The sequence below is a fragment of the Akebia trifoliata genome, chromosome 2, assembly GCF_017979445.1.
Source record: "Akebia trifoliata isolate Shusen 1 chromosome 2, ASM1797944v1, whole genome shotgun sequence".
NCBI lineage: Eukaryota > Viridiplantae > Streptophyta > Magnoliopsida > Ranunculales > Lardizabalaceae > Akebia > Akebia trifoliata.
In genome coordinates this window covers 12,054,725-12,068,603 of record NC_141376.1, presented here as the reverse complement: position 1 = coordinate 12,068,603, position 13,879 = coordinate 12,054,725, and the positions used below count along the sequence as shown (strand labels likewise).

General features: G+C 36.2%; 2 protein-coding genes and 1 non-coding gene across 5 annotated transcripts; 2 read left to right on the top strand and 1 right to left on the bottom strand.

Moving 5' to 3' along the window:
* Positions 1-103: 103 nt before the first annotated feature.
* ACX2 (acyl-CoA oxidase 2) lies at positions 104-7,633 on the bottom strand. The gene is made up of 7 exons (XM_086430470.1): positions 7,108-7,633; positions 4,535-4,650; positions 1,527-2,407; positions 1,173-1,352; positions 927-1,093; positions 727-850; positions 104-479 (listed from the first exon to the last, which is right to left on the bottom strand). Exons 1-7 carry the CDS (start codon positions 7,551-7,553, stop codon positions 324-326), a joined length of 2,070 nt encoding a protein of 689 aa, XP_086286596.1. The 5' UTR covers positions 7,554-7,633; the 3' UTR covers positions 104-323.
* Positions 7,634-9,249: 1,616 nt separating this feature from the next.
* Positions 9,250-9,342, top strand: TRNAY-GUA (transfer RNA tyrosine (anticodon GUA)). The gene is made up of 2 exons: positions 9,250-9,286; positions 9,307-9,342. It is a non-coding gene; the product is annotated as a tRNA-Tyr (tRNA).
* A 225-nt stretch (positions 9,343-9,567) lies between these two features.
* LOC147409587 (uncharacterized) lies at positions 9,568-13,025 on the top strand. 3 transcript variants are annotated; one of them, XM_086430442.1, is made up of 5 exons: positions 9,568-9,754; positions 9,905-10,900; positions 12,225-12,278; positions 12,385-12,569; positions 12,674-13,024. In XM_086430442.1, exons 2-5 carry the CDS (start codon positions 10,042-10,044, stop codon positions 12,794-12,796), a joined length of 1,221 nt encoding a protein of 406 aa, XP_086286568.1. In that variant the 5' UTR covers positions 9,568-9,754; positions 9,905-10,041; the 3' UTR covers positions 12,797-13,024. The 3 variants fall into 3 exon arrangements, with proteins under 3 accessions (XP_086286568.1, XP_086286558.1, XP_086286579.1); XM_086430453.1 differs by having other exon boundaries at positions 9,569-9,720; positions 12,674-13,025; XM_086430432.1 differs by having other exon boundaries at positions 9,568-10,900.
* The last annotated feature ends 854 nt before the right edge of the window (positions 13,026-13,879 follow it).

Here is a 13,879-nt window from a genome sequence, read left to right as displayed (position 1 = left end):
TGCAACTTTGACCACAAAACTAAAACACCACAGAAAAATATGTACAAGCAATGATCTGATACACATATCTGGAATTATAGCATCTGACAACTTTTAGTTTAAGAAAAAAAAAAAAAGATTTATTGATAAATATTTGAACAGATAATCATGATACATGTGAAAATCGTGTTATACACATTTTATTGATCAATTTTGCCCCACTTATTCTCTGCAAGCCTAAGCCTTCTAAAAATTGTGGTCTGTTCTGCCACATTTTCATTTCAATTATTTCAGCGTCTGGTCTTGTTTCCAACCTAACCATCTCAACCTTGTCAATGCTAGAATTAGAATCCAACGAATTGTGTGTAGTGAGCATAAGCTTCTGACTGCATACCAATGGGGGCCCGAGTGACATAATCCGGAAGATCAAAAGCATCTACAAGTTCCTTGGCAACATTCCTCACTTGGAAACTCAGGTATTCAGTGAGTTTGTGGATTGCCTACATAGAGAGAAGACACATTATAATTAATATGACAAGTTGAGTACACTAACAAAACAGAATCAGTGTACTTAATTATTCTAGGCTGGAGTAACTTCGTGATTGTACTTCAATCATATATCAACTATATACTAATCATAGCTACGTCAGGGATCCTAAGATTCCCATCGACTTGATTTTGAACATATATGAAACAAGCCAATCACCAGATTTTGTAGTAACAACATAAATCTTGCCATTGGAATACCTTAGCTTTATTGGGTGCCACATAATCTACATTACGGTAGGTTCCAATGTCATTCCAGATTCGATCCATAGCATAAAGATCACAAACGAGCTTCAGAGCAGCACGAGTGTTTTCTTTGGGACAGCTGCAGCGGAACCCAAAGCGAAATTAGGCTAATTTATTGACAAAGATTAAAATCTCAGACCAAAACAACGAAGTACCTCTGTACAGCTTCAATGAACTTTGCGAGGATGACCGATTCAATATGGGACTCTGCAAGTGTCAGAAGATGGTTCAAGCATCTATTCCAAGCACCGAAGCTTCCAAGATTCTTAGAGTGCTTGCGAAGGCGTACAGCAACACTTTGAAGCAATCGCGATGTTCGGTACTGCACACAGCACAAATCGCATAAAAATTTGCTCATATACAATAAGGCCCATACATCACAGAAGTCACAAATTACGCACCCTGAAGGCATCCAGCTGAAAGTTAGGATCTCGTAAATGGTCTCCACCTTCCCATCGAGCAGTTACTGGATTCGGTTGAGAAAGATATGTACCCATGGACTCTCTTAAGTAGTTCCATGTGACTGCAAGAGTCCCACCTTGAAATTTCTCCTTATATTGCTTCAACAAATCAGCTGCAACCTGCATGAGAAGAGAACATGTCACATTTAGCCATGGCAGTGAAAATGGACTCAAAATTCCACTAAACCGTGGGTAGAGCATCCTTACTGTCATTCTGATGTGAACATGTTAGATGTTCATGTGGTGAATTTGTGAGTGAATAAGAGCATAAATGGACTCAAAATCTTTCATTACCTGTTGCAGAAGCACAGTGTTGTCTCCTTCAAATGTCTGAAAGATGTCATGGTCATTCCGCAGGCTTCCAAACCGATTGACAGCAGCATAACCATGGCCTCCACAGGCTTCCCGACAGATACTCAAGGACTTGGCTGTATAAGATGTTACATAAGCTTTGAGACCCGCGGAGAGGGCATGTACATCTCCGACTACTTGTTCATCATGAGACTTCTTCGTTCCAGAATATTTCTCCACCAAATGCAGAGTTGCAAAGTGGAACGCATACGTCGAAGCCAGCATGGGCATGAGCTTGTGCTGCTGAGACTGGTAGTCTAGTATACTGATTTCAGGCTGCTTGGGAGGACCAAATTGCTGGCGAAGTAGAGAGTAACGGACAGCAATTGTAACAGATATCTTGAGCACACCAACCGAAGAATATGCAAGGCCCACCCTCCCCCCGACAAGCTCGCCTAGCATCGCAGCAAATCGTTTACCAATAGATGGTAGGCTACTTGTATATTTCCCATCCCGGGAGACATCGCCGAATCGATTAAGCAGATTATCTCGAGGAATTCTCACAGAATGGAACCTTAATGCCCCGTTATCAACACCATTAAGGCCAACCTTGTGTCCACAATCATGTATCTCAATTCCAGGGAGTGTGCAGTGTGTCTTTAAGTCCCTTATTGGGACAATGAAGGCATGGACACCCATATCAGAAACCCCTTTTGCGCCATGAGTCGGCAACATCAACTTTGCAAAAACCGTTGCAAATTTTCCATGAACTGCGGCATTGCCTATCCACCACTTGATGGATCCGTCATTGGGAGTATCAATTATGAACTCATCCGTAATGGGATCGAAGGTGGCTGATGTCTGGATCCCTTGAACATTTGAGCCTTTTGAACACAAACAGTCAACAGTATTCAGTGTAAATATGAACAGCAGGCATTATTTAAGTGGCGAAAAGTGAAGTGACGAGTACCAAAGGAAGTGTTTAAGAGAAAGGACATATATACATAGGGGAATGCTAACGTCCAAAAACTCATGGGGACGTTAGCATTCTCCAATACTAACCTTGCACATTTTGACTTTTAGTGAAAAAGACAAGGGTATATTAGTCTTTTTTACATAACAAATGCTAAGGGCATTTAGTTTTTAGAATTAAATGTCTTGTTTGCAATAAATGATTTGGCAATCAATACAAACAAACATTTATTATATAAAAGACCAACATATCCCTATTTTTTCACTAAAAGACAAAATTGATAGGGCTACTATTGGAAAAAAAAATTGTGTTGGAGAATGTTAATATCCTCATGAGGTCTTAGACGTTAGCATTCCCTATATATATAAATGAAGGAAACCCCAAGGGGTTGCCTAGTGGGAAGCCGAGCCTTAATAATCTCCTCAAGAAGGTAGGTCAAGTGTTCAAAACCCCCACAAAGCAATAAATTCCTCAGGGCCACCCTCCAGGGTCCGGTTGACCCTTGACTCAACCGGTTGCACGTAGCACTTTCCGAGGGGGTGGTGCATGTAACCATGGGATTAGTCTCACCCCAAGAGTGGGGATACCCACAATAGGGGGGAAAAAAGATAGAAAGAAAGAAAAATAGAGAATAGTTAGAAAAATTAATTATGCTGGAAGAAAAAGAAATTAGTAAGTACATGAATCACAAATATTGTTCACCATTCACCATTTCTTCTATCAACAGAATGTCAAAATGTTCGGATAAAACCTTGAGGTACTTATCTGGTAAATAGAAAGGAACATCTACCTGATGGTAGAAAGTACACATGTAAATGAGTGATAGGAGCTACCATTCAACAGGTCCTGAACAAGAGCTCTCAACCCAAAAAGTGACCTGATAGATGATCATATCAATCTGTTCTAACTTCTTTTTTTTCTTCTTCTAAGCGAGCAAGGGATTAGTGGTTAATGGAGGTGAAGACGGGTTCAACGGGATTTGAACCTAGGTCATGAGATCAACTCTCCTCAAGCCTTTACCACTTTAGCTAAGTGGCACCTTCCTGTTCTAAATTCTACATACCCTTTTCTGGATAGAAAATTTGTTGCCATACCTTCCAAAAGAATGTGGAACCAATTTGAGACCGTTGGGACAAATCAATTTTGGCTTAGATCTACTAGTTGGGACATATGTAACAACTTCAATCCATTTTTTACGAATTTTCAGTGTTGGACACAGTGTCGTACAGATATCAGACACATGCCAAGACCAATGTAATCTCCAATTTAATTGAATTTCTTATTTTTAGCTATTATTTATGAGTTGTTTATATGATTTTAGTGTATTTCTGCTTAATTAAATACGATCTTTCTATATTTGTTTACTTAACATGAACTATCTCTGAAAATATGAAATAAACTGAAAGGATGTGTCTGAAAATATAAAATAAACTGAAAGGATGTGTCAGCATATCGGGTTTGTGGGGTTCAATGTGGTTGATACTTTGTACCCTTGACTGACACATTTGTTCTAATTTTTTTGCTTGGCAAGCAAGGGGTTAATGGTCAGCAGAGGTGAAGAAAAGTTCAACCGGATTTAAACCTAGGTTGTGGGAACCACACTCCTCAAGCCTGACCAACTAAGCTAAGATGGTACCTTCATTTCAGACACCCATACATGTGTCCATGTCTCTCTTACATAGGTTGGGACCCATCAAAAGATGCATTTCACTCCATGCATATAAGCTACATGTCATGCGTACTGTGGGTGGACCATGCAACTAGCAAGTACCATAATTTCCCCACAAATTTACTTCCTTAAAAGGCTTACCTCAAAAATACATAAAACTATACACAGTTAAAGAAGTTAACTAAAGGCACATCAAACCTGGTACTCTTTGGAAAGTCTTACAGTGGAATGACCTGAAAACCCTAAAGCCTCAAATATATTTTATAATATAAAGAGTGTATAGAAGTGTTTTGCACTAAGAGAGTTGACATATCCAAAATAGTAGAATGTAAAGCCAGACAATCACAACTAGGAGGAAGTAACGCTCACCATGATGAAGTTCTGTCATAGCAAAGCAACCCTGATATTCCAAATTGTCAATCCCATCATTGTACTTATCTTTATGTTTTTTGGTTCCCAAGTTGAGCACAGAGCCTCCCCAAAGACTATATGAGAACTATTTCAAAGTTAGTATTCTATAGCATATCAAATAAATGTAAATAATAAATTTGATGGCCGTCCTAGATAAAAATATGTAGTGTAGATGTTGCAATAGGAGAAAAGGATCATGTAATGCTTTTTTGTGTTGTTTATTTATTTTTTTATTTTTTTATTTTTTTTATTTTTTTTGGGTGGGGGGTTTAGAAATGTGGTTACTCTATCATGGGCCAATGGGAATTTGATAAATCCTAAAATAAGATATTCATATGATTTAGAAAACCATCAAAGACAAAGGGTGAATCTCAATTTCGTGCGGTGAATATGACGAAATTACGAGTTCAGTACACTGTTCATTTTAATTCCCAAAACATGCATTCGTCATTTTTATAACCTACAAACTCGTGAGTTCGTCACTTTTAGTATCTAAGAATTTGTAGATATACCAGCGAATTCATTGGTTATAAAAGCGACGAATTCAATCAAAATGCATGTTTTGGGAATTAAAATGAACAGCGCACCAAACCCGGAATTTGGACATAAGTTGCGCACGTTTTGGGAAAAATCCCAAAAAATTACAAGCATATGACTACCCCAACAAGGTGGTGACACTTTGAAAATTCAAAATTGCACAGATTTTCTCCTATTTTTGTTTGTTTTGATAATCCAATTCTATAATTCAATACGTCCAATATAACTCGGTCAGAAATCCATAATTTACTGACTGTGAAAACATCAAAAGTTCAACTTACCAACAAGAATGACAATGAATTTAACCTCAACGTCCCTTTGTAAGGGATGAGAAAGAAAAATTCTCCTAAGTGCTCACAAAGAGAACTTTTCATAACAAACTCTTGATTATCTTTTAAGACATTTAAGTCATTCTTAGTCGACCTTATCCACCCAATAGGAGAAATCTCTCAACGACAAACTAACTTTGTTTTACATTTAAAAGGGGAAACATTTGGCAGGGATTTTAGTATTTATTTTTTATAATAAAAAAACATTGCTTTTAGGATAGAAAATTTCTTATTTCATATACCTTGCAAACCAAAAGTCATATGAATCTTTATCCTAGACTAAGGAAGATCAACCCCTTCTGCAACCAAACAGCCCTCAAAAAAGTTTCCTTGACACCCAACTAGTATAGCCTTCTATGGCTCAGGTAGAAAAATTATCATTTAAAAAAGGAATGACATGTTTATTGGACAGGGTCACCACAAACACTTATGGGTTCTAAGGGCCATACATTCTTGACACAATCCATACCGGTTGGTTGTGTACAACAACGGTTATAGCTCCGGTTAGAAGGAGTGTGTAAGTTGAAGACTCTAAAAAAACAAGAAGACTAAAAAGAACGTGGATTAAGGTAGTGAGAGTGCACACAAGAACACTAGATTTATCAGAACACACGGTTTTTGGCATAATTGAATGGAGGAACAAGATTCGCTCAGCTAACCCCAAATTTTGCCAATCATTAGATTATTGCAATCAAAGGTACAGGGTTTAAAATTCCGTTAATGACAATTCGATTTTGGTTCGCCTTTGTTTGAGTTAATGTTTGGTATTTTTCTCAAACAAATGCTTTAGGTATAATATCTACTAGGATTATGAGGGGATTGTATATGGGCTTGCTTTGCTGGATTACTTAGTCTATTTCTTCTTCTTTTTGGCTCAAAATGATTTTGTCCTTTGTCTTAACTATCTTACCTAATTCATTGGAACTAGGTCCGAACCAATTTGTTGTACAGTTTGTCCTGGGTTCATAAATCAAGCGAACCACAAACCCACCAAATTTTGATTGGGTTCGGTGAACCAAAGCATTGGGTTTGGCAAACGAAAGCATTTTTTAATTGATTCAGTAAACCAAACCAACTTAGTATATTTTATTTTTTTCATTGTTTATATTTAGAAAGTTGATTATTATATTAATTTATATCAATTTAATTTATAATTTTCTAACATTATAATTCTACTTATTACTTGTATACTTGAATTTTATACATGCACAAGTGAACCGATCTAGGGAACCAGAGCGAACCAAGAAACGAATTATCTCTACCTATTCCTCGAACCAGGTTCATTCTAGAGTGGCTAACCAAGAACCATGAACCCGAATTCGATCCACGCGAAACGAGGGACCGGGTAATATAGGTCGTGAATTTCTATCTTTGCACTAACTTGGTCCAAGCAGGTTTGAATTGGTTGAAATCAGACTATTTTCTTGTTATTTTTTTAATCAAATGCAGTTATATATTTAGGGCTTTTTATCCCAAATTCAACTAATTGAGCTCAAATCAGAGCTGATCCCAACTCAAATCTATCATTGTATCTCAAATTCTCAAGTAATATGAACTCAAACCATAATCTCAACTCAAATCGAACTAAAAAACTATTAATCGTAGAAACCCATATTAGATCATCCATTAAAAAAACAGAGAAGAGGAATTAGGTTAGAAAAACACCTGTACTGCACTCCCATCTTAATTGCAAGCGACATGTCTACGCTACCAACAGCTTCACAAATCGCAAAATACTTCGATGGATCTTCAAGAACATATTTAAAGGGTTTGATTCCTGCTTCCTTCACTAATCCTGTAAGTTGTCGCATACAGAGCTCTCGATGTTCGTCCTTAGAGATCTCTATAGGCGTTTGAAGATCAGGTCGAGAGTTGAAGTACTCGAATACCCTCTCTTGGATTTCTCTGTGTTTCCCTCTCATGTAATCAGATAACAGAGATGTGGTTACGTTAAGATGTTTTGTCGTCCTGGCGCATGTTAGCATCTCAAGCTGGTTATCTTCGAGATGGGTAGATAAGGGTGGTGATAAATGCGACGAGAGTCGTTGGATTCGTCTGATAACGAGATGTTCTTCATCTTCAGCCGTTGGATTAAGATTTGGGTTTTGCATTGTGGAATGAAGATTTCGGACAGAGAAGAGAAATTAGTTAGACGTTAGAGCAGAAAGAGGAGACGGGATGGAAACTTGCGTCGAATCGGTGGCAGTTTTTTATAATGACACGAGAACTGATGTAGTTTTTAACTTTAGTACACGTGTTTGAGAATGATTGGATGAATTGATACTTCATATTTATTTTGGCTCCCATTTCAACGTCAAGAGGATATTTACGAAATTAGATAAGATTGGCGTTGCGTGTTGAACAGATACTTTTTATTTTTGTCACGCTTCAGAGTTGGTGGCATATGCTGCGTACACACGTAAATTAAATATAATAATTAAGATTTATATATGATTTAAATTTTTTTATAATTATTTTAAGGGGAAATTAATAAAAGAGGGTTAAATATTTTTTGAAAAATCTATGGATAGTTAAAAAAAGAAAAATATATTTTTTGAAAATTTATCAAAAGCAAATTAAATCATGAGAAAGTCCAACATTTTAGTAACTCGATGAATTGTCCAGCATTTTAAATATGAGTTGTGCTGGGGTGACATAGGTGTGGATATGTGATTTTCGAATATGAATATCATCTTTAAGAGGATTTGGGATCGTTATCATTTTTATTATATAAAAGGGTGTGAATGATCACCCAGAATGCATTTTTAGAAAATTAATTAATTAATTAATTTGAAATTAGAGTTTAGTATTGAGTAACTTCATTGTTACTCAATGTACTAATAAAACATTATAGATGTCACAACTATTAAGATGATTAATCTTGATAGAGAACATTATATAGAGGGATCGTAAAATCAAGATGATGAATATTATTTTTGATATATGTGAGTTAAGATTGGAGTTTAGTGAAATTATTTTTCGTAATTTTAAACTTCTTTATATATATATTAGCATTATGTGTGTTGTGTATTATTGTATATATATGTTTAAAAAGTAGGAGTTAGTGTTTATAACATGGATAATTGTCGATCGATGCGGGATGTGTATTTGATGTACATACACTTTTGAGTTGTAATTATAATTACATTTTTTTGGAATTATATATATTTGTTATGATATGGTGGTTAAAATGTAATTGTATATATTAATTTTTATTATATAGGTATATCTATATAAGTCAAATTTTTTATAAGTCAAATTTTTAAGGGAAACTTTATTGAAACTATTTGAAAGAAATTCATATCGTATTTTTTGCTTTGAAGATCTTGATTTTGTTTTTTTAATTTTTCGCTTCTAAAATTTAAAAAAATCTAGATCTTGAATCGGGGGCGTGACTACTGGAGTATCCTATTATAATGAATTCATCACATTGATAAATTAATTTATAACCTTTTATAATTTGTACGTAAAGCATTATGAGTTTTAATGCAATCCAATATGCAATTTCTAGATTACTTTGAAGTCTATTTACTAAACCAACTACAAAACATAAATCAAGTCTAGTACATAACATTACATGCATTAAATTTCCAACAACTTGGCTTGATAATTTGATGTGTTTCGGTTCAACATAATTAATGTGTTAGACCTACCAAACTCTAAAATACTAAAAAAATCTAGGACTTACACTTAGTGTGTACATGACAAAATTGAGTTAATAGTACATGGTAAGTTAATTGGAATGAATACAATCCTTTGAATAGTTGTTTAAATAATTATAATTATTTGTTCATGCCTCTCAACAATCCGACCTTAGCTCAGTTGGTAGAGCGGAGGACTGTAGTTGGATTATTCCTGATAGCTATCCTTAGGTCGCTGGTTCGAATCCGGCAGGTCGGATTATAATTCATCTTTTTAGTAGACTTTTAATATCTAATCGTCCATAAAGCGTACTTGATCGAACTAATGGGACCCTAATCACGTGGTCGAAGATTCCTGCCAGCTAAGCCCTTCCTTCATTGGAAATTATAACATCCATGTTGTGCGCAATGCGCCCGCGCGCGCCATTCTTTTGAAGTTTCAAACTAGGAAGGAAGCGTACTACGCATCTGCCCAACGTTTTCCCCCAAAATCATTATGGTTCTTGTAATCTCAAAACCCTAACTTTTGAGAAAAATCTTTCTAAACCTTAGATTTCAATTTTCCCCCCCCCTCTCGTAATAGATCTTTCGGTTCCGTGGCTATTTAGGGTTTGAGTTTGTAGAACTTCATTTAAAGGTTTCTGCCAAATCCCAGATTTTGATTTTGTTTGGTAGGTTTCATATATTTGATATTGTTATCTTGATGTTTGTTCTTGTTGTTTCCTATATGCACTAATCTGTTTTTCTCATAGAACAGCAGTTTAAATCCGTGTAGCAAGTTAAAAAAGTTTTGATATTTATCTTGTTTGACATGCTTTTAGGGTCTAAGTAGTTGGGATATCTAGAGATCAAGATCAGGAAGGTTAGATTTAGAAGATAATTTCAGGACTTAGGGGAAAATCTGTCGCTCAATTCAAGATTTTGATAACTGTTTGTGTTAGTAGGAGAGATAGTAGTGATGGGTGATGGTTCTTCTGATGGGGTTCTTAGGGATCGTGCGGTTTTGGCTGATGTATCCAATCAGCTTGGGAAAAGGAGGTTTGTGTCAATTCCGGGCAATTCTGCTCTCAACAATGCTCATGGGAATCAAAAAAATGTGGAAAAAGAAACTTTGAAATCGGAACTTGCGAGCAAAGTTAGTAAAGGGGATGAGAATTTTGAGAGAGGGAAAAAGGGTGTCTCGACGGTGAGGGTTAAGCGACTCGGTGGTTCACTGAGTTTGGGCAGTGGAACCAAGACTCTGCAAAGTAATGTGGTCTCCAGTGAACCAAGAGTCCCCAGTGAAATCAAGGAGCTCAAGGGTTCTTCGGATGGAAATCTTCGTTTCATATGGGGTGATGCCTTGACACAGAGAGTTGGAGAAATAAATGATGGGTTGAGAGATAAAGCTCCCAACTCATCATCATTTGTATTTGGAGGACAATTCCGTAAAGATGGAACAACCATTGCCGAAATAACTGGAAACCCCATTGGGGGTAATGCTGTAGAGAAAGCGGTAGCTACTTGTGTTTGTGAGAACGATGAAGAGGGAGTGAATGGTGGTGATCTGGCATTGAACAAGTCTAATTCTATTAGCCGCTCACTACAATCTGGATCATCTGGTTCTAAGGTGCTTGAATTGGAGAAATTCACGGGTTTAAATGGTGATGGTGGCTCTAACACTAGTGGGGTCATTGGTTGTTCTTTACAATCTGAATCATCAGGTTCTAAGGTGTTTGAATCAGAGAAATTCACGGGTTTTAATGATGATGGTGGTTCGAATTCTACTGGGGGCATAGGCTTGCTCAAAACTTGCTCTTGTTCTTTTTGTCTCAAAGGTATTCCACGGTTTTCACCTTGATGGGTGTTTTGCTTTATTATTCTTTCCCTTATTTGTATTGAAATCTGGATTTTATGCTACGGGATTCAGGTTATGTATCCTGTACATTAATACCATGTGTGTTCCATTAACTAATGGTCTAGAGCAACTCCAAAGCATGACCTATTTCACCCTCCATATTCTCTCAATTGCCATTTTGGGTCATGAAATCCAAAATAGGGGTCTCCAACGCTCTACCCATCTCACTATCCATTCTGGGTTGTGGTGTTTTCACCAACAATTTTAGGTAGCAAGACACAACTCCATTTTTTGGAGGGAAAAAATTTCAGACTGTTGGCTGAAAAAATATTAAAATTTCAAACTGTTTGAAATTCGGGTTGAATTAAAAAAAGGGAAAATTACTAAAAGAGGGTTAAATGTTTTAACATTTACAAAAAAAGAATATATTTTTTAAAAATTACCAAAAACGAATTAAGTCGCTGGACTGTCCAGCTTTTTAGTAACTCGTTGGCCTGTCCAACGTTTTAATGTGTTAAAATTCATTTTTTTTTACCAAAAATGCCCTTGGAATTGTTAAAAGGCTGTCCAGCGTTTTAATAAATTGCTTTAACTGGTAATTATAAGAGCACCCCACAAATTAATACGGGCAACCCACACCATAGCCGATTTTTTTGTCTTATATGGGTTAAAAGTTTCGGAATGAGCTGATTTTTGGTGAGGATCATCCTCACCAAAAATCAGCTCATTCCGAAACTTTTAACCCATATAAGACAAAACAGTTCGGCTAAGGTGTGGGTTGCCCTTATTAATTTGTGGTATGTTTTTATAATTACATTTAAAATGCTGGACGGTCAAGCGAGTTACTAAAACGCTAAACTGTCCAGCGACTTAATTCGTTTTTGGAACTTTTTGAAAAAATAGATTATTTTATTGTAAATATTAAATATTTAATTCTCTTTTAGTAATTTGCCTATTAAAAAAATATTTATGGATAGCCATTTTGGGTAGTATGGATGGAGTGCATACCCCATGAATATCCAAAGTGGTTATCAATAAGCACTTGGTTACTCATTAATGGAGATAGAGATGGGTATCCCCATTTGAGTTGCTCTTAGTCTTGCTGTATGCTTTTTCATGGTTACTTTCATTGCTAAAACAAAATTTTGCACCATACCAAAGAATAAATGTCTATGAAAGAGCTGGTTTCACTATCTCTCTCCCAGGAGGATAGGGTACTTTCTCACAATGGTGAAACTTTATTATCTCAATGTCATATACCTGTAATCTGAAAGCATGTCGGCATTTTGTGATATTGAATCCAGCTGCTTACATTTGGTCGGACCTACATTACCAAGACACCAAAGGCCGGATTGCTGGTAAGCCCAACCAAAATATTCATGAAATGCACAGTTATTAGTTTGCCTCATTGTATGGTTTCCCTTGGACATCTTGCTTTGGTATCTAATTTAGACATTTTCCCAGCATTAAAGAAGAGCCGGAAAGAGGTTAGGTCTCTGATAGAAAGGAATTACAGTAATGTTGAGTTTGACAAAAATGGCCAGGGAAATTCCAATGATTCCACAAAATTAGAATCTGATCTCACAGGTCAGTGGAGGTCGCTCTTCCTTCATTCGGAGGGTATCCTTGTTCGTGAAAACACCCAACTTGTGAGTAATTCTAATCTCATTTTCCAATTTGAGAAGTGATGGTTTAATCAATTCCTTGATTTTTTTTGCTAACCACAATGAAATATTGCAATTCTGCATGGCAGCAATCAAGTCTTCTTAGTTTAAAAGATCTGAAAGACAACTGCAAGGCCGATCTAGAGATTAATGCAGTGCCTTCAACTTCAAATAACAAATGTACTTCAGAAAATTCTGGTGAAAATGTGTAAGTTGGTTTCCTTTCTCTGGTTCATGGCAATGTGATTTACAAATTGGTAGCACTTGTACCTGTAAACATCTTCTGCTTATTTATGTAATGTTAGCTGTTGCCTTGATATGCTCATATCAGAATAAATAAATTTCAGTTCCTGAGAGATTGATGTTTTGCTCCAACATTATTAATGTACTGCAAGTTTCTGAATTTCTTGCTTTATCAAATATTTTGGTTTGGGATCGTTCCCTTTGGATGAACTGGATAATATTTTCTTTTCCACAGTTGTATGGTTGCAGTTTGATCCAATGATCTCAGCTCATGTATCACTCAAACATAATTGTCACTTATCACTATTCTGTGCCAAATTATTTGCAAAAATCTTTAAATGGTTTGTCCTGTGCGGTTACAAAGATGGATGTTATGCCATCTATTAATGAAAGCTGTGATCCAACCCTTCGAAAAAATTGTAAGAACTGTATCCCAACATAATAGGTCTCTATTGTTGCACAGGCTTGGCGTTTGTGCCAGCCCCAAATATTTGATGTGGTCCATGAAGAAAATTTCCTACTGTAAAATTTGATCCAATTGGATGCTTGTAATCACTAGGAACTCTTTTATTCTTTTGGACAGTAAACCAATATGGTGAACAATTAAACAAGTGCATACAAATATTAGGGCCATTCAATGAGGTTAAATTTTTAGCATAATTCGGTGGAACACATTGAATTGTAGGTGACACTAGACTACTAAGTAAAAAAAGATGGGGAGAGGGGCTAATGTTTTATTAGTGAAAGAGAATGAGAGCAGAAGATCAGGGGGGAAAGATAGGTGCAGTTTGAAATAATTGATTCATTGGGTGTAGTGTAGATTTCAATATAATAGTACATAAGCCATGACCTTCAATTGCTTCTATTAGTTTGCAAGTGCAGGATGTATATAATGTGAAATAAATTCGTAAAAATATTCTTTTACTGTTTCTGTGAACCAACTAGTTTAGTTCTTGTAACTATATAACATAATTGGAAATAGAATTACCTAACAAGAGAGCTTGAAAATGTCTTTTGGATCTTGTGGATTATCTGTAATGAAGTTACCAAAA

Excerpts from the sequence above, each read along its gene's own strand:
- ACX2 (XM_086430470.1), bottom strand. The coding sequence starts at position 7,553 with ATGCAAAACCCAAATCTTAATCCAACGGCTGAAGATGAAGAACATCTC. Across the intron at positions 4,651-7,107 it reads AAGATGGGAGTGCAGTACAG|TCTTTGGGGAGGCTCTGTGC; the intron begins GTGTTTTTCTAA and ends GTTCTCATATAG. Across the intron at positions 1,353-1,526 it reads ACACTGTGCTTCTGCAACAG|GTTGCAGCTGATTTGTTGAA; the intron begins GTAATGAAAGAT and ends CTTCTCATGCAG.
- LOC147409587 (XM_086430453.1), top strand. The coding sequence starts at position 10,042 with ATGGGTGATGGTTCTTCTGATGGGGTTCTTAGGGATCGTGCGGTTTTG. Across the intron at positions 12,279-12,384 it reads CACCAAAGGCCGGATTGCTG|CATTAAAGAAGAGCCGGAAA; the intron begins GTAAGCCCAACC and ends ACATTTTCCCAG. Across the intron at positions 12,570-12,673 it reads TTCGTGAAAACACCCAACTT|CAATCAAGTCTTCTTAGTTT; the intron begins GTGAGTAATTCT and ends TCTGCATGGCAG.